The sequence below is a fragment of the Kockiozyma suomiensis genome (genome assembly GCF_038497685.1).
Source record: "Kockiozyma suomiensis strain NRRL Y-17356 unplaced genomic scaffold V2V93scaffold_13, whole genome shotgun sequence".
Classification (NCBI taxonomy): domain Eukaryota; kingdom Fungi; phylum Ascomycota; class Lipomycetes; order Lipomycetales; family Lipomycetaceae; genus Kockiozyma; species Kockiozyma suomiensis.
The window spans coordinates 148,613-167,087 of NW_027117676.1; the positions used below are offsets into that span (position 1 = coordinate 148,613).

Below are 18,475 nucleotides of genomic sequence, written 5' to 3' on the forward strand. Positions count from 1 at the left end.
AAACTGAAATACAGACTAAATGCTCACCCATCTACTCTTCGATACAAAGCAAAAACAAAAATACAAAAACAATAGGGGCGACGGCAATGTAGTTCGAACGGAAATAAAAGACTCATACTGACTAGAAGAAGTCACCACAGAGGATAAGAAGGGCATAGGATGACTGTCGCGGGTGCTCAGACGCTCGGAGGTCGGAGACTAATTCCGAGTCGCTCCGGCTGGTTCCAACGGTGCCACCGGCACCGCGTGGTGCGCACATTGCCGGAGAGATTATTTGCCAGTACAAGAGATTAGTATTCCATGTAATTGGTGAGTGGATATATTTCAGAAATAGACAATCACTACTTGTGTATGATATAAGGGTGAAGAATTGCTAAAGGTCTCAATTTCATGTAACAGACAGTTGTAAAGGCATCAAAGGTAACTTGTACTGATCTTCAGCCTTCGGCTCGGCTATTAGACGAAGCACAAATTTATTCCGAAAAAAAGAATAAAATAAAGGTGGGATAACTTCAGTCGAAGTCGACTCAACGTACGGCTTCACCTAAACCATACACCTATCAAGACGAGTCTCATTTCAGAGTCGAGCGAGAGGATTCCCTCTGCTAGCTCGTTTAAATATCTTTAGGATTTCCGATGCCCCGCACGTTCATGTCTGCGCACTACCCTTCCTGTTTAAGATATCCGCATTTTCACTCAAGTCAATGAGTGATAAGAACAAATGCGAAGTCAGAAATTTGACCTGTAAAAGCAGACAATAAGCCTGCTATTCACAGGGTCCATTACATGCTCCAACGCCGAATTTCAACATAAACTTTACATTAAATTAATCACACAAAGACCAAAAAATCTTTTGAAAGTTCAATATCAACACGACTTTGAGCAGCAGCCAAAGACCGGACCACCAAAGACCGGACCACCAAAGACCGGACCACCAAAGACCGGACCCGTTCCAACGCGCATAGAACTGATACTATTAAAGATATTGTCAGAGTTTGTAGATATTTATGAAAGTTTGGCTGTATGCTAGATTAAAAGAAAGATTCGAAAAGTAAAGCAAGATTGACGACAGTTTTATGCGTCGCTTGAAGATCTTGAATGTTGAGTAGTGTCGCGAATCTCGATATCACAGTAAACTGTATATAGAAGGGTATCGGTAGTGCGGGTTCAGTCATTATATCAATATAATTAGTTAATTCACAGAAAACAGATATCTCGCGATCATCTTGAATATAAAGAATATGACGCCAAACAGTAGCTACGAGAATATTAGCAGGTCAACAATAAGTAGTTGATGTCAATGGACGCATTCTCAATGGAGACGCACAGATCCCAGCTCGAATTCACGAATGATGAATAATCTTGTGTAGGCCCTTCAAAGGGTCACATAGTATTGCTCTCCTTCTATGTCAATCGACTGATTCCTCACATCTCAGATTTCAGGGAGTCCTATACGATAGCGCAGTCGTGTGAAGTGGCAATGACAGGTTGTGAGTGAGTCCTTTGCTCTACTCATGAAACGAGGCGCGCGGTAACGTGACTACGCGAATGCTTTGTTATGACCGAATAGCACGCTCTGACTTGTGACTGTATGAGAATTTATTTGGAACTGATTTTTATTCTTAATCTCACTTGTTGAGATCATTATGGAACAACCCAAGGATTTGCTGCCTATTAACTACGAGATTTTTTCATACGATGTGCTTTGGACTGCGCAGATGACGCAAAAGCGCAAGACATGGAACGATGGTATGTCATATGCTGGACTAATAGTATAGACTAGAACTGATTTTTGTCAATAAGGCCTTGTGAAATTTCATACATTCAATAAGCGTTTGATGCTATATACTTCAGAGAGGCTCCTGATAGTATGCTCCCTCACAGCACTATACAAACCCGTACTAACGCGAACAAAACAGGACAGTACATATCTCAAACGGGTTCGCATAGAAATTGGCGAGACAATAAATATGGATAAGCACATAGTCACAATTGAATCAGCCAACACTTCATTTGTTCAAGACGTTTCGAGTATCATACGCCAGCCGACTCGCACAACCAATAATACTTCAAAGCTTCGTCGGGAAACGTCAACAGGTAGCACTCCAGTTAAATCATCCACGCTAATGAGCAGCTCGGAAATCAATCGACAGACATTTATGTCTCCTGGTGTAAAAAATATGCTGCAACAGTCCAGATATCCGTTACTACGCGTTTGTCCTCCACGGGCGAACGCAAAGGCGAGAACTTCGACAGCAATTTATCAACGCGACAGCATCCCTGACAATCCTCTCCAGACTGCAACTAAAGAATTCGACACTAGTAATAGGGTAAGAGCACATCCGAAAGTGCAATTGACTGTCTAACTTGCTGATTGGCTTTGCAGGATCTCAGACCCATATCAGTCCCTCTTCACAAATCAGCAGCAGCGTTCTCAATACCTCTGTCTGAACCTGTCAAATCCATCTCAGGAACTCTGCATGGAAATAGTATTGCCATCTCAGATCGAGCTTCAAGCCCCTTATTGCCTAAATCCACAAACATACACTCAGAAAGAGCACCAGCGACTCCAACACCAATTGCCAGATCCCACAACAATATATCTCCTCAGTTCTCGACATTTCGAATCCCCTTCGCAGCTCATACTCCTTGTACTACTACCTCCATCTCCACCAGCGATAGCTACGGCATCAACAGCACAGCATCACCCAACAAACAAGTCACAAATACGGCGTCACCTCAATCCCTAGAAATGCAGTTTTCCTCCGATGACGTTGATTCATTTTCCTCAACTCCGACATATAGTCAGCTAGAAGTTCAAGAACACAGCACCCCAGTACATGACGTTTATGAACAAGCCGTGGCTATTTTACAGGACGAGACAAAAAATACCAAAATCTCATTTAGCCAGTCGCCACCAAAGAGGAGACCACTGCTTAGTTTGGGTACTCGAAAGTCTAAAAAGCTGCGTCGGTGATATTGCATATGCTACAATATATTCTAAAATTCTAGCAGAGTATAATATAATAAATCAATTCTTAAACATCAAACGTAGCAACATTTCAACAAAGAGAGTGACTGGTATTAACAAAGAAATGCAACTAACTAAAGAGAGACTAAATCACAAACAAAAAATGTAAAAGAATGTTGTCAAAGTCAGAACTCAAAAATGAACGGATATCAACCTCCTTCTTTAAATCAACCCCTCAGATCATTTATGCCAATGATGATTCAAATTCGATACGTCATGTTTTCCTGTTGTTCCTCGTTAGTAACTATGATCAGAACAGAAAGAAAAGAAAACAAGAAAATTCACCTTCACAACACGCTCTGACATTCTCCAATCCATCGAATTCCATCTCCTCCCGCTCAATTTGAGCGCGGAGATCGGCAATGCTATCAGCCGCTCGAGAAGCCTCATACACATTTCCACCGTTAGAGTCAGACGCTGCATGATACTCGGCGTGCGAACCAGTTGGCGGTCTTAGAAGTGATCCCAGCCTACCGACTGATCCCTGACTTCTAATAGTGAAAGCAGGGGCAAGACGTGTCGATCCAGGATGACCTGACCTACCGCGGCTTTGGATTAATTGGGTATTCCGACCTCTTCCCTGATAAGACATCAATGATGTAGATCGCGGCCCTCCGTTCACGCTTGACATCGAGCTAGATGGGGTCATCCCTACCGAGTGAGGAGATTGGTAGCTTCCTTGACGATTGCGAAACGAGGTGTTGCTGATTTCTAGCATTCGTGACTCGGCAGAAGATCCATTGCGAAGCAGCAAAAAAGATAAAGCGAGATACCAGGTATCATGCGATTGCTGCGTCAAGCAAGTGAACTGCAAAACTCTGGTCGAAGTTGTAACAACAATACTCTTGTGAAACAATCCAGGAGGAAATGGATTGTCATCATGGACTACATGTACGTTCTCAATCAATGCCGATTTCGCGCGAACTTCCCCTCCATGAGAGGAAGGTGCCTCCTTACTCCAATGCAGAGTTCTCGTATACGGATGAACCCAAAAAAATCGAGCATGCCGATTTCCGGACAGTGTCTGTCTACCAGTCTTTCGAGTATATTTCCACAAGCATTCACCAATCATCGTCTGAGTTACTGCCTGAATAGCGGTTGCTCTAATGCGCGCATGGACATCTTCTTGAGACTCCGATTGTACAAAATTCTCGATATGACTCTGGTGCTCAGTGGTGTCATACGCAGAACTCTGTCTACTAGCTTGACGCAAACCATAATCACCGGCGACATTAGTCCGATGATCACGAACTGAAGGCTCACTGGGAGGTTGCGAAATGGCGCTACGCGATCCAATCGACGCCTGAGACTGGTGTTTCATAAGCATTTCATATCTTTCTGTCGGAATAACAGTCATAGACAGCGCCGATGCAATTTCTGCCAATCTCTCTGCTGACATCGTCGGCTCTAGCTCAGACTTAGCAGCGCTCTTTACGCTCTGCTCAATAATCTCATCAAGCTTCGTACTGGTGAGAGCTACCATACCAACGGCTTCCGCATCTTTGCAGACACTTTCGGTAGTAACCACGCGGTTCACTAGCGAGAGATACACGTTATTTGGAATAACAGTCAATGAGAGAGCAGCAGCTTCCATGGCAACACTTTCCGGAGTAAGGATTTTGTTGGAGATGGAATCAGCCTCGGTCTGCTCAATAATTTCATTTAACTTCTCCTTGGTGAGAGCAACCATGGATAGTTGTTCTGCATCATTGTATAACGTCTCCTCGGTTACTTCTCTTGCCGAAATCCTCTCAAACTCCTCAATAGGAAGAGCCACCATTGACAGAGACTTTGCGTCATTTGAAACGGTATCCAGACTAATGATTCGACTATCAAGAGCATTCTGAACAGCTGCCGCGATTTGCTCGTCGTTCTCTTCCTTTGTTAAAACAACCATAGAAAGATTCTTGCCATCCGCGCGGACGGACTCCGGCAAGATCTCCCGCTTAATCAGCGAAGAATAATCGTCACTCGAAAGTACAACCATAGAAAGCGTAGCAGCGTCAGCGGCAACGCTTTCTGAGGAAATATCTCGACTAGCCACTGCCTTCTCCTCAATATCATGCACAAGCTCGTCGAATTCTTCTCTTTTCATTGCCATCATGGACAATTCCGCTGCATCAGACATAACAGATTCGACAGTAGGCTTTCTCTGCGCAGATGTAGCTTCAGATTCATCTGCTTCACGCTCGGCAGTGATGCTCTGAGAAGCTAATAAATCAGCAGCCTTAGTCATCGAGTCATAGGACTCTCTTGGCACGGCCACCATAGACAAGACAGCAGCGTCAGCTGTTACAGATTCTGCAGTAATCTCACGCTTAGCTAAAACTTCCTTTTGCGCAGCTTCAATAGTTTTCGCCAATTCTTCCTTTGAGAATGCCATCATAGACAAAGATGCAGCATTGGCAGAGATCGATTCAGCAGTGACTTCATGCTTGGCTAGAGCCTCTTGCTGAGATGCAGTAATCATCTTGGACAGATCTTCCTCCGGTAACACTACCATCGAACATTGGGCAGCATCCTTTAAAACTGTTTCTGCGCTAATAGCGCGATTAGCAAGAGCCTCATGACGCGCAGTTGCCAGCATAGAATCCAGTTCGTCTTTCGGCATGGCGGTCATTGAAAGAGAAGAGGCATCCGCAATAACTGACTCGGGCGAAGCCGATTGCTTTGCCATGAGTGAATCATATGACGCAGCTGGAATAGCAACCATAGACAAGGCAGCAACTCCGGCCATGATGCTCTCTTTATCCATTATCTTATTATTCATTTCATCATATTCCTTCTTGGAAATTGCTACCATCGACAGTGATTCAGCATCTACACTGACAGACTCAACGGTGATAGGACGATGAATTAGGCTGTCATATTCCTCTGTGGAAATGGTTACCAGCGACAATCTGGCAGCATCTAACTCTACTGACTCTTTAGTTATCTGGCGATTTTTCAGACTCTCGTACTCCGATTGAGAACAGAGAACCATAGATTGCGACGCAGCCTCAGCAGCCATTAATTCAGGAGTAAGCTGATGGCTTACCAGATCATTATACTTCTCCTGTGGTACGACAACCAAAGAGAGCGACAATGCATCTTCAGCAACGGACTCTAGAGTGATCTGACGATCGGTCGACTCTTTATGTGCGTCCTGAGGAATTGCTACCATGGAAATAGAAGCTGCGTCAGCAATAATAGACTCAGGAGTGATTTCTCTGTTAACAAGACCTTCATGCTCGTCTTTCGGAATGGCAACCATTGATATTGAAGCAGCATCAGCAATAACAGACTCCGGAGAAATTTGACGATTCACAAGCAAATCGTATTCCTCCTTAGCCATGGTCATCAGGGACAAGCCGGCTGCTTCAGTTGCCACAGACTCGACAGTAGGCCGGCGATTAACAACCGCGTTGTATTCCTCTGTTGGCACTGCAGTCATCGACACAACTGCAGCATCTTCTAGTACTGATTCTGGAGTGATCTTCCGATTAAAAAGATTGATATATTCTTCCTTATCTACAACTACCATGGATAAGGTCTCTGCATCAGCAGTCACAGATTCAAGAGTAGGGTTGCGCTTTGACATAGCACAATACTCCTCTTTCGGAATTGCAATCATAGAAAGCAATTCAGCATCTTCTTGCACAGACTCTGCTGAGATAGAACGATTAACCAAATTGTTGTACTCCTCCTTAGGAACGGCAACCATCGCTAACTTCTCCGCATTATCAATCACTGATTCACGAGAAGGGTTCGCCAGTAACTCATAATGGTCGTTTGGAACAACAGTCATCAGTAAGGCACTGGCATCGGCTCTGAGTGACTCGACTGAGACGGGACGATTAACCAGGGCATCATACTCAGTTTGTGGAATTGCGACCATTGACATCAAAAGGGCATCAGCCAAAACAGTCTCAACCGAGACAACTCGTTCAGGGTGCCAAGGATCAGTCATCATTTCAGCATCCGCAGTTTCAACTCTAGCCAATTCAGTTGACGTCGTCACGTCTCGAGCGCTATAAGGACTGGAGCCAATCTGATCAAACAGAGGTTGTGGGATAGCAAAGTCTCCACTGTCACGCTTAGTACCACGAGATACTGTTCTTTTGTTGAATCGCGACTTGAGAAGGCTTGAGCCCATAACTTCCTCGTCGTCAGTACTGTCAGCTTGTGAGGAATATTTGGGTCCAAGCTGTACCGCAGAATTTTCAGTCTCAGTATCGACATCGTCACCTTCTCCATATGCTGACTCCACACCAGTATGGTAATCATCGGTAGAACTCTTGTAGGTAATAAAATTATCGTCATCACTCGTCGGAGCATCGTGAGCGGTTTCAAAGCCAGCATCAGTTTCTTCGACTGTAGATTCACGAGCAGACATAAATCTATCACTTGTTGCACCGTTGAAAGTCTCCCAGTCAATGTCAGCATCAGGATCCTCAAAGTCAGAAGAGATTCGATATTCCGGTTTACGACCTCCAAGACCGAGAGTACGTCTCTCCGTATGAGCAGCCGATGTAAGTTTAGTCTTTTTGCCACCCTTAGAGTTACGAAGAGACTCAATTTCATTCATAGCGTCGGAAAGTTGACGTCTCAGCTCCATTTTCTCAGTTTTTTCGCGATGCACAGTACCTCTCAAAGTTGTGACCATGCGGTGAGCGTGCGATAACGAAGCCTTTAGTGTTTGGCCCTCCAGAGCAGCATTATGAGCAGGAGTGGCTTTGACTGGTGACATAGGCGCAGAGCGCTCAGGAGTTTTGGGATCATCTGAAAATCCATCATCGGGAGACTGATGATCGATGATGATGCTTTGTTTGGGAGAATTATCCCACTCTTCTTCCCGTCGCGCCGCAGCCGCAAGCTGTTCAGACAGATGCTCCGTTCGCTGCAACAATGTCTCCTTTTCTTGTCGAAGATTACTAACCACTTTTTCATAGTCAGCTGTTTCGTTTTCATATTTGCCTTTCAAAGCATCTAACTCGGACAGAAGCTCAGTCTCATGCTGCTGAAGAGATTCTATGGTTTCCAGCTGAGAGGTGTAAAGTGAAATTGTCTGAGAATTCTCCAAATTGATCTTTGACAGACGGTCGGCCTTTGCCTTGGACTCTGATTCAAGCTGCTGAATTCGCATTTCCAGATTCCAATTCTCTTCCTTGTACTTCTCTGAATAATTACGTTAGTCTCCCCAAGACAAGTAGGATGTATCTAGTTTAAGCATACCTTCAGATTCATCAAGTAAGCGTACTCTGGTTTCAAGATTTTCGATAACTGATTCAAGCTGTAACCGCACATTGTCAGATTCTTTCAAGCGATCGTCTTGCTCTGCTACTTGAACTTGAAGTTTGCGGCATTCAAGAAGAAGCTCCTGTCCGATGTCGGTAATGAATTGAAGATCTTGAGGTCTTGCCGACACATTTTTTTGCTTTCGAGAAGACAGGCTGGTCCTTGACGGCATATTCCCAGCCGCCGACAGCGGGACATTTTCCTAGACGGCTGTCAGTTTATAGCCAGAGAAATCGATAGATAAGGCAGATATTACCTTCCCGCTAGTAAAATCTGATGACATTTTCAAATCCCAAAGCTAAATACTAGGGAAAAGGCTGGAGCGAGAACACAGAAGTAGCTTTGGTGCTCGCCAATGCCGGGTTGATCTGTGTTTACGCCGCTGTATTTGCCCTATATTTTTGTTAGCAGCATGTCTTATCAAGAGCAATAAATAAATCAACACATACTTTAAAAACAGTCAGAAACTGATTGTCTTCGAACTATCAATTTTAGAAATCGAGCGGTCCACGTGTATATGATAGATTAAAGATGGGTTCAGAGCTGTGTTTACTTTATCAGGAGGTCGACCATCCATTTACTCTTAAACTTTAAAATACCCGTATTTTTATAGAATCAGTATGAGCTGTAGCAAAAATCAAAACATTTATCACGTGACTATCACGTGACATGATTTTACACTTTAGTGAATGCGGGGTACTAACTCTAAATATTGACTGACGGTTATGAATCTCATGTGATTCTGTAAGCCATTATTATCAATTGCTTTTTATTTTGTGTCTTCAATTTCAAAGATAAAAACAATAAAATTTTATTATTTCTATTGATTATTTACGGAGTCATGTCGGCAGCTTCTGCTTCTTCTGGTTTCATTCAAAAGACCCCTCATCTTAAAAATCAGTTTGATTGGGATCATAGTCTACAGCGCATCATCCAGTGTGAGACTTCCTCCTTATCGCTATGCTTCATTATAATTTAGTGGCTGGCTGATTATATAGTAAGATCGTCTTCCGCAACATGTGTCTGCAAGCATATCTCCTGAATTACACAGGTTTGGAGATTACGTCCTTTCCGAGGAAATTCTTGAATGCATATTGGACGCCGAAAGTCACCCCCCTACTTTTGACCGCTATGACGCTTTTGGTGCAGAAATCAATAAACTGAGGACCTCTGAGGGATGGAAAAAGTTGAAAGCTGTTGCGGCGACCGAAGGGTTAGTATTATTTGTTCCGACTTGAACTGTGATATCTGATTTACATGATGTATAGAATTATTGCAATAGCTTATGAAAGAAAGTATGGTGTATTCAGTAGAATCGTTCAATTTGCAAAGTCAGTAGTATTCTCTGTTCTCTATATGTTCATTGCTTATTTGAATAGGTATTATATTTACGCGCCGTCATCAGCTCTTTTTACCTGTCCTCTCGCTATGACAGATGGCTGTGCGCGAGTATTAAGCATGCATGCAGCGCGACCTGATATCGTTCAGCACTTGACTACTCGAGATCCCTCTCAGTTCTGGACGTCTGGGCAATGGATGACTGAACGTTCTGGAGGATCAGACGTTTCCGGTACAGAGACTTTTGCAACCAAATCGACAGAGAGCGGAAGCGGCAGCAACACTTATTTGATAGACGGATTCAAATGGTTTTCCTCGGCAACAGACTCTCAAGTTACCCTTTTATTAGCGCGCGAGAACGCTGAACAGAAACTGAGTTGTTTTCTTGGACACGTTAAGGACGGTGGAGCAAATATCATTCGACTTAAAAACAAACTAGGTACCAAGCCACTACCAACTGCAGAGTTAGAGCTTCGCAATCTGAAGTCTGAGCTGATAGGACTGCCTGAGCGAGGAGTCTCGGTAATTTCTTCGATGCTTGCCATCACCCGTATTCACAATAGCGTAAATGCTGTTGCTTTCTTACGTCGAAGCCTTGAAATAGCAAAGGTAGATGCTTTTTCTTTTCTTCTCAGAATCCTATTTTAGTTAACATTATAATAAGGAATTCTCAATTATCAGAAAGGTTTTCGGAAAGCCATTGCAGCTGATTCCTGCACATATTCATACTCTAGCTGATCTTGAAGTGCGGCATCATGCTATGATGCAGCTCACCTTTTATTGCGTGGGACTACTAGGCAAATCTGAATGCGGAGAGATCTCTGATGAGGAAAAATTCTTATTGCGATGTCTGCCTTCGGTACGTTTTGCAGTATTACATGATTTAGATCACACGATTTCTAACAAGTAGAAGCTTGTGAAAGCCTATACCGCCAAACGCTCTCTGGCCGGAATTTCGGAATGTATGGAAGCAATCGGCGGAGTAGGATACTTAGAAAATGAGCCAGAACTAAACATTGCCCGATTAGAGCGTGATGCTCAAGTTCTAACGATATGGGAAGGTATGTATGAAAAAGCCCGGTTTTCAGCTACCCTTAACTGATAGTTTCATAGGCACGACAAATGTTCTGGTATGTCGCTCGCTATAATTTTCCTGGAGTCTTATATTGACGTGCAGTTCTAGTGTGACGATTTTGTACACGTGTTAAAATCATCAGATAATGCGTTGAAAATATTCAGCCAATTTCTAGAAAATGCTCTAGAGAGGAGCAGAAGATCACAAACGCTGTCTCAGCATACAACGCTTGCCGCCCAAGCTTACGAAACTTGGGCACGATATATTCAGCAGGCAGAATTGAATGAGTTGATTGCCCGTGGCCGAGCAATTGGATTTTTCTTTGCCGATATTATTGCGTCCGCGTTACTACTTGAAGATGCTGCTAGAGATGAAGATCCTCGCGCCGTGGAGATTGCCAAGCGCTATGTAATGCGCTTGCAAGGTAGTGATCCACTTTCAAAATTTTCGCCAAGCTCAGCAGAACAATATGACGCAAACGATATATTCTCAAACGGTAAGTTACTTTTTATGCGGTTGATGTTTAGTTGAAGCAGCTAATTAGGATGAGCAGATCAATTAGTAGTGTTTGGCAGGTTGCATACAACCCCTCTAAAGACAAAGCTATAAAGAAAATTCTTTTTGGAGATTCCAGATTCAATAAAAAAAAATTGTCAGTCCTTAGTCTTAAGAAACGGTCAATTAGAGATTGAGCTGAATAATTTAACGAAGACGAGAGGTATATTCAGTTGCAAATTATAGTGATTTTTAATCTATAATCACTACTTATGCTATCTGTAATCACTACTTATGCTATCTATAATCACTACTTGTATCGTAGTCGGCAATAGTCTATCGTAGTATAACTAATCAATTTTCTTGTTAATATGTATTGCATTCTCTATCAGTAAAAACATATATGTTATAACTTCATTTATACGTTCCCGGTATTCCAGAAGATAATTTACGATAACGCTGCTTATCGGAACAGGATCTAAGCTCAGGTCAATTTTAAGTTATTCTCTTCGGCGCAATCAGTGCCTTACCACCCAACCTCCAAACTACGCTCGACCTCCATTGGATATCGTCTATAAGAGAGAAAATAGTCTTCAGACCAATTTATTATGCTACCTTATACTCGTGTTAAGAAGATTATGTACGTTTAATAATTGCAAATTCTCACCGAGCTACATGAATAATCGAGTATGGAAACACCCCCAATTACTGACTGATTTACAGTGCTGCCAAGCAGAAGGAACGAGCTGATCGTCTTGCAGAGCTTCAGTCTGTATATGGTGCTCCTCTTACTGCTGAGGAAATTTCAATTTTTAAAACTCCGGTTGCAGAAATTGCCTCGAAAGTCAAAGCGGGGGAAATCGAGCCTATCGACGTTTTGCATGCGTACGGAAAGAGAACTCTCAAGGCTCAAGAAGATACTAATTGCCTGACTGAAATTTTGTTTAAAGATGCAGAGAAGCAGGCTGAAATCTGTAACAAGAATGGTATGTGAGCAAATTGAATCATGATCATTATGCTGTCTATTAACGTATGCATTGAAGGTGCTCTTGCTGGTATTCCTATTTCGTTCAAGGATACTGTCTCAATTGCTGGCTATGATTCCACTCTTGGATACACCAAGTTTGCATTTAACCCGCTAAAGAGTGATTCGACTCTCGTGACTATTTTGAAAGAAGCAGGTAAGACAGGGTTTGTGCGTTCTGACGTGCAATAAACACAATTCTGACTCGCGTGCAGGTGCTCTCCCATACTGCAAGACCAATATTCCTACCACCCTTTTATCTTATGAATCCTACAACAATGTTTTTGGACGCTCAGAGAACCCGCATGTCAAGGGATATTCTCCTGGTGGATCTAGTGGCGGTGAAGCCGCTTTACTCGCCTATGGTGGTGGACGCGTGGGCATGGGCACCGACGTAGCTGGATCGGTTCGAGTGCCATCGCATTTTTCAGGTTTGTACACCGTTCGTTCGTCATATGGTCGTATTCCTCGTGCTGGAAATACTGCTCCCCTTCGCGGCCAGGACGGTATTACTTCCATCTACTCTCCTATGTGTCGCTACTTCGAGGATCTAGAGTATGTTTTCAAGGCCATTATCGATCTGAAGCCGTGGGAATATGACTACACTACTCATCCTATCCCATGGCGTGAAATCTCTTTGCCCGCGAAGTTGAAGATTGGTGTTATGTACGACGACGGTGTCGTCACTCCTGCTCCTGCTTGTGCGCGCGCTCTGCAGCTTACTGTTGATGCGTTGAAGAAACAGGGTCACGAAGTTGTCATTTTCACACCTCCTTCGCCATTAGAAGCTTTGAGAATTGCTACTCAGCTGATTGTAGCCGATGCCGGAAAGATGGGAACTTCGCACCTTTTGAGCAGATTTGAAAAGTACGATCTTGGTGTCACCAAGTTCATCAATATTGCTCGCCTTCCTGCCTTCATCAAGAAGATATGGGCCTGGTATATTCTTAAAGTTAAGGGAGACCCTGTTCTTGCTACCCTTCTTAAGAATTGGAGTGAGAAGTCTCAATTCGAGTACATGAACTTAATTATGGAGCGAGAAGGGTACCGTGGAGACTTCTTCAACGCATGGAAGGAAAGCGGGATTGATTTCTTGCTCACCGTTCCCAATGCCACTCCTGCCTTGCCTCATAACGGCATGTTTGAGGCATTTGCTTCCGTTGGTTACGCGTCCATGTTCAATCTCGTTGATTACTCTTCCGGTGTTATTCCGGTGATTCACGTTGATAAGAACGTTGATGCCTTACCTGCTGATTTTTCACTCAAGGGCCTGAATTATGTCGCCAAGGGTGCCTACAGAAACTACGACGCAACTAAAATGCACGGACTTCCGGTTGGAGTGCAGATTGTCGGGCGCAGATTGGAGGAGGAGAAGGTGTTGAAGATGATGGGTCGCACTATTGACGCTTTGAGAGATATTGGTATTGAGTATGAGCTCCTCAACGAGCCCTAAATCCTATAATACACGACGGCGCGGCTGTCGTCCTATAAATTTCAACAGTAATAAACCCTCATAACGTTGATAAGGTACATATTTTACAGAGTTACAAAGTGCTTAGCACACTACCGCAGAAGAGACATGTATCACAGATACTTAAAAGTTCAGACGCCAACGTAAGCGAATTCGCATCACTCAAGATAGAATCTGCTGATACAGCTCTACTAGCACATAAGTCACACTGCCTCTGATTTAAGTTCATCAACGGAGTAAATGTGAGAGGGCACACAGCTATTTTTGTAATCTGGTTAGCATAACCATTGCAAAACTGGCATGGAAAAATAAGATTACTCACCCCAGACATGTCCCGCTTTTCGACACACTCCTACACATTCATCGGAATCATCTGGGCCCTGAAATTTGATCTGAACCGATCCACAACAAGCAACACATTCAATCTCTATCTCCGAGTTTTGCGCAAATTGCGTGCCTCCCAGTTGAGAGTATTGTGATAAAATTTCCGATGCATCGTGCAGCAGCTCATCGGCAACTGATATTGCATGTTGGATATATTGAGCATGCCAATGGATGATTCTCTGCGACGAAAGATCAAGCTGCAGAGAATTCTTACTTTGCGACATACGTAAAAATCGATTTATTACAGCCATGGACAATGAAAGACGTATCATCAATCGATTCCTGTCTCGCGATTCCTTGATATTAGACAGCAATAGACCTTTAGAAGCGGAAGAAAGCCAACTGTAAAGCGTGTATAACACCCTTCTCCACGAAATCGCTGGTGAACAAAATGCAAAAAAGCTGAGTTCATTGATTTCGGAAGATAAAAGATGAACCGAATTCATAGAAATCATATCCAGTTTTTGCAATATCAGATCAATGGATTCAGTGACCCATCGCACTTCTTCCTCTAGGGAGATCGTGGTCTGAAATATACTCAATTTTGCAGCCCAAAGTATAGATCTTGGTGAAAAGCCAACTCCATTCTCAAATTGTGTCTCCACAGCTTCCCAAAATCTCTTTAAATCCAAATTCGATACAAAAGCAATTTGACTAGACTGGGTGGAGGTAATAGGATATCGCAATCTATCCGTCGGCGATATTGTATACAGAAATGTGGAATTTCCAACAAAATCAGAGCCCACACCATGTATTCGCATCTCCGTAGAGCTAACCCCACTGTCAGAGAACATTGATGAAGAATAAGTCCGAGATTTTAACATGATATGCTGGCTCACAGAATTCGAATGCTGATCGTCTTCTGCAATCATAGCTGCACTATTTTTGAAATTGTAGTTGATTATCACTGTTTGAGCGGTCTCAGATATCAACTCAACTTGTAGGATAGAATTGTCGTTATTTATCATCTCGAATCCTGCCCCTATGATAGGAGTAAAGAGATCGGTTCTGACTGATACTAACTTATAAGTTTTCAGTCCTTCTGTCACTTCAGCAAAAAAAACATTTCGAGGCATCGCAAATATAGCAACAATTCGATCATCTGAATCTCTCTTAAACCAATCAATATATGTTACAGATAATAACACCGTCTCATTCAGCAAGATCGGATTGTCAATTGTCACGATATACTGTCTATCTTGTTTCGAAATACGAACAGTCAAAAGATATACACTGTTGCCACTAGAAGCCGCAGCGATATATATAACAAACTCATTTGATTGAATTTGCACAGGCGGTGAAAATTTCACATGCGTGATCCATGACGAGGGACACACATTCACTGTACTCATAACCTCTGGTCCAAGATCAGGACTTATACTCCAGACGTAGATTTCACCACGCTCATTTCCTGTAGCTAAAAGCGAGAAGGTTCTATGCTTCTCATCAAGGCCGCCAATAGCCGCCGACCAGTCAACGCCTAAGAAATGTTAGAAAATTCCAGAGTTGTTTTTATAGCATAACTTACAATGCATTCTGAGCCTTTCAAGAGACACGCGCGAGTAGACATACACATCCTCATCGTTTGAATTTTTTTGTAGACCTTCTAATTTTGCAACTAGATCACTTAACCTCCAACCCATTCTTACTGGACAGTTTCTGATGCTAGCATTGCGATCTGGTGGACATAAAACTATTACATCCAGCTTACTCGATAATATAGCCAAGAGACTCTTGCCATCTGTAAAACTTCGCAAAGGAGAAAACACGAGATCAACAGGAAATAAAGAGTTTCTGCCATCTTGAAGTGACTCAGAATCAACTGTGTCTTCTGTAAGTTGCGTTAGCAGAGATCTTGGTCCAGCAATCATATAACATACCATCGTCGACGCAATTGAGCCATTCCCTTCCGTTCCCTATCACTGATCCATCGAACCATGTAGTGTTTGAATCAAATTCAGCAATTGCTTTTAGCGTATTTTCCAATTTCCCAGTCATCGTATTTGTTTGGCTTTGTGATCCTGACGCTGACAATGTACTCTTCCATACCTTCCCAACCGCAAAAAAGATCACTTGAACGCCAGATATCCCTAGTGTACTTCCAATGGCTCTGTAACTGCTTGCAATCAAGTTTCCTTCTGGAGACCACGCGATGCAGCGGTAGAACGAGGGCGGCATGTGCCTCTCGAGTTTTACGTCCGAGATCATTGTTTCGCTTTCTCACATTTATCAAAGACCTTGCTTGTATGCGACCAATAGGTAAAAGAGCATGATATTTCCCTCGTAAACTATCACAAAATTATCAGTAATTTTGTCGCTTGGCGGGTTCCGTAAGTAATCAACAAGAGGATACCATTATTTACATTTGTTCCGCTTACGATGAGTTAAGGCATTTGTAACAGTGTGCTTTTTCCCAGCCGACTGCCATTCATTTGGTCGAAAATTTACATGCTGTGAAGTAAAAGAATATGCATTTCTTTGTCTATATAATTTTCGTTTTGCCATTATATCGAGATGTTTTTATACTGTTGTTTCGACCTTTTGATGTCGATTACATTCTTTGCCCTGAATGTACTATTGGACTCCTCATACGAGGCGGTCTTTGATCGAAACGTCCTCGGCTCTGTTGAGTTGGAAAGCAGTTAGGTGGAATATGGCAATCGCATACAGACAAAGTACCTACTACGTAGCGATGAAGTTATTTATCTCTGTGATTGCATGCTCAGTCTGTGCACGAGTTCCGCCCACAATAAATAACTTCATGCATGCGATAGAGCCGTTGCCTGTCTTGTCAGTTTTGATTGCATTCTCTAGCTAGTGCACTTTCACTGTACAGGCTTCAAATCAGCGATCTGCCTTATCAGGAATTGCTTCTCGTCGTTGAATTGATCATCATCTATGACACAGTCAGTCATCAGTCAGTAGATTTAAAAAATAAAGAAAACTGCAAGACATACTGGTGCGATCGCTTTGAAATTCTGGAAGGAATACCAATAATTTTTCTCTGTTTTTCAGTAATATATCAACAACGGGCTTGGACTTATTTGGATTGGCAACAAAGACCTATTGCTAAATTAGTAAAATATCGCAAGCTCTTTCATAGACTGACGCCATACCTTGAATACATGAAATGACTCATACTGAATATTTTTGCTTTTGTCTCGTAGCAGATTCATGATAAGTTTGAGGTGTTCTGGAGAATCGATGTATGCGGTCATAATAACATAATTTGTTCTGTCTAGCAAGATCTCGCCCAATAGCTTTATTGATTGTCGTTTTGTGACATAATTTGATGATTGTAGAAGACGATTGTATTCAACAAAAAATTTGTCTATGTTATCTGTGAGAAAGTCAAGAGCGAGAGACTTGTGTCTGGTCAAGAGATCCTGTAAAAATGGCATGTAAGTACTAAATAGAGTGACAGACAAGTAACAATTGATCTATGTAAGTAGGAACATACTCTAAGAGTAGAAAATGCATCACTTGCAGTCTCAAAAGCAGGTAACTGTACGTATTCGAAAAATGACCAAATCAAATCACCTGATAGTATAATTTTTGCTAGTTGCTCATGCTTTATACACTCGCGTAAGATTTGACCAGAATTTTGAGCAACTTCAGGATACTCGTAGCTGTAACAAATGTTTCTAGTCAGTATGTTATCAACATCAATCTAAAAGAATGGGAAAGCGATACCCTTTGACTAGTAACACAAGGATTGGTTCGCGAGTACTTAAATACTGGACAGTGGGAAATCGACTACCAATTTGACGTTGAAGAAGGGCGTTAAATATGCTCATAGTATCTTTGCGCTGCTCAAAATCCAAGAGAGTTTGACGAGCGATAATGGAATAAAGTAGGTCGGAGGAGTACGCTTCCTGGGCCAGCAGAGCTATACTATCTGGAGATGGATCCGTGTTGCCATCGCCATGGACTAACACTTTTATCTGGTTAACGAAGCGCGTTACTTCATCAAGTGTCTATAAGTATATTAGTATAATCAATTCAAATCATAAAGAGATGGCGATGCTATAGCTGTGCTTATACCTTTTTATCCTGACCAAGGTCGAGCTTCTTGAGTGAGTCTCGCAGTGAACGAACCAGCTCTTGAGGAGATTTCTGCCGACTAGACCGCGAAAACAAAAAAGCCATGTCGGCGAGTCGTAGGCAAAGAGCAAATCAATCTAACCTCAAATAAATTGTATGAAGAAAACAGCTGTAATGATACTTATATGGACATACAAAGGTGGTGAGGAGCCCCGCAGCAGTAGACTCCTCCCGTCGCCTGGCCAACCGACTGCGGCTCACGGTTGTTTACATTTTTCTGTAAAAGGGATTTGTACCCGCTAGCTATCTAGTGACAAGTGCTCATGATTGAATGAA

General features: G+C 42.7%; 6 protein-coding genes across 6 annotated transcripts; 3 read left to right on the plus strand and 3 right to left on the minus strand.

Moving 5' to 3' along the window:
* Positions 1–1,589: 1,589 nt before the first annotated feature.
* On the plus strand, positions 1,590–3,050 carry V2V93DRAFT_374084 (uncharacterized protein). Its single transcript, XM_066911152.1, has 4 exons — positions 1,590–1,749; positions 1,804–1,868; positions 1,920–2,330; positions 2,387–3,050. The coding sequence occupies exons 1-4, from the start codon at positions 1,647–1,649 to the stop codon at positions 2,975–2,977; spliced, it is 1,170 nt and encodes a 389-aa protein (XP_066763979.1). The 5' UTR covers positions 1,590–1,646; the 3' UTR covers positions 2,978–3,050.
* V2V93DRAFT_374088 (uncharacterized protein) lies at positions 2,988–8,891 on the minus strand (the record flags this gene model as incomplete). Its single annotated transcript, XM_066911153.1, has 5 exons — positions 8,758–8,891; positions 8,565–8,701; positions 8,246–8,510; positions 3,317–8,188; positions 2,988–3,255 (listed from the first exon to the last, which is right to left on the minus strand). Coding segments are annotated over exons 2-5 (5,204 nt in total), but the record flags the coding sequence as incomplete, so codon positions are not given.
* A 173-nt stretch (positions 8,892–9,064) lies between these two features.
* Positions 9,065–11,590, plus strand: V2V93DRAFT_374091 (uncharacterized protein). The gene is made up of 9 exons (XM_066911154.1): positions 9,065–9,246; positions 9,311–9,521; positions 9,577–9,639; positions 9,688–10,255; positions 10,311–10,505; positions 10,560–10,707; positions 10,760–10,776; positions 10,830–11,217; positions 11,275–11,590. The coding sequence occupies exons 1-9, from the start codon at positions 9,150–9,152 to the stop codon at positions 11,328–11,330; spliced, it is 1,743 nt and encodes a 580-aa protein (XP_066763981.1). The 5' UTR covers positions 9,065–9,149; the 3' UTR covers positions 11,331–11,590.
* A 153-nt stretch (positions 11,591–11,743) lies between these two features.
* Positions 11,744–14,129, plus strand: V2V93DRAFT_374096 (amidase signature domain-containing protein). Its single transcript, XM_066911155.1, has 4 exons — positions 11,744–11,856; positions 11,940–12,202; positions 12,260–12,397; positions 12,456–14,129. Exons 1-4 carry the CDS (start codon positions 11,825–11,827, stop codon positions 13,691–13,693), a joined length of 1,671 nt encoding a protein of 556 aa, XP_066763982.1. The 5' UTR covers positions 11,744–11,824; the 3' UTR covers positions 13,694–14,129.
* V2V93DRAFT_374099 (uncharacterized protein) lies at positions 13,619–16,424 on the minus strand. The gene is made up of 4 exons (XM_066911156.1): positions 15,976–16,424; positions 15,624–15,926; positions 14,034–15,575; positions 13,619–13,969 (listed from the first exon to the last, which is right to left on the minus strand). The coding sequence occupies exons 1-4, from the start codon at positions 16,301–16,303 to the stop codon at positions 13,785–13,787; spliced, it is 2,358 nt and encodes a 785-aa protein (XP_066763983.1). The 5' UTR covers positions 16,304–16,424; the 3' UTR covers positions 13,619–13,784.
* Positions 16,425–16,549: 125 nt separating this feature from the next.
* Positions 16,550–18,350, minus strand: V2V93DRAFT_374100 (Mo25-like protein). Its single transcript, XM_066911157.1, has 7 exons — positions 18,140–18,350; positions 17,789–18,072; positions 17,556–17,724; positions 17,212–17,481; positions 17,053–17,158; positions 16,779–16,991; positions 16,550–16,718 (listed from the first exon to the last, which is right to left on the minus strand). The coding sequence occupies exons 1-6, from the start codon at positions 18,242–18,244 to the stop codon at positions 16,921–16,923; spliced, it is 1,005 nt and encodes a 334-aa protein (XP_066763984.1). The 5' UTR covers positions 18,245–18,350; the 3' UTR covers positions 16,550–16,718; positions 16,779–16,920.
* Positions 18,351–18,475: the final 125 nt, after the last annotated feature.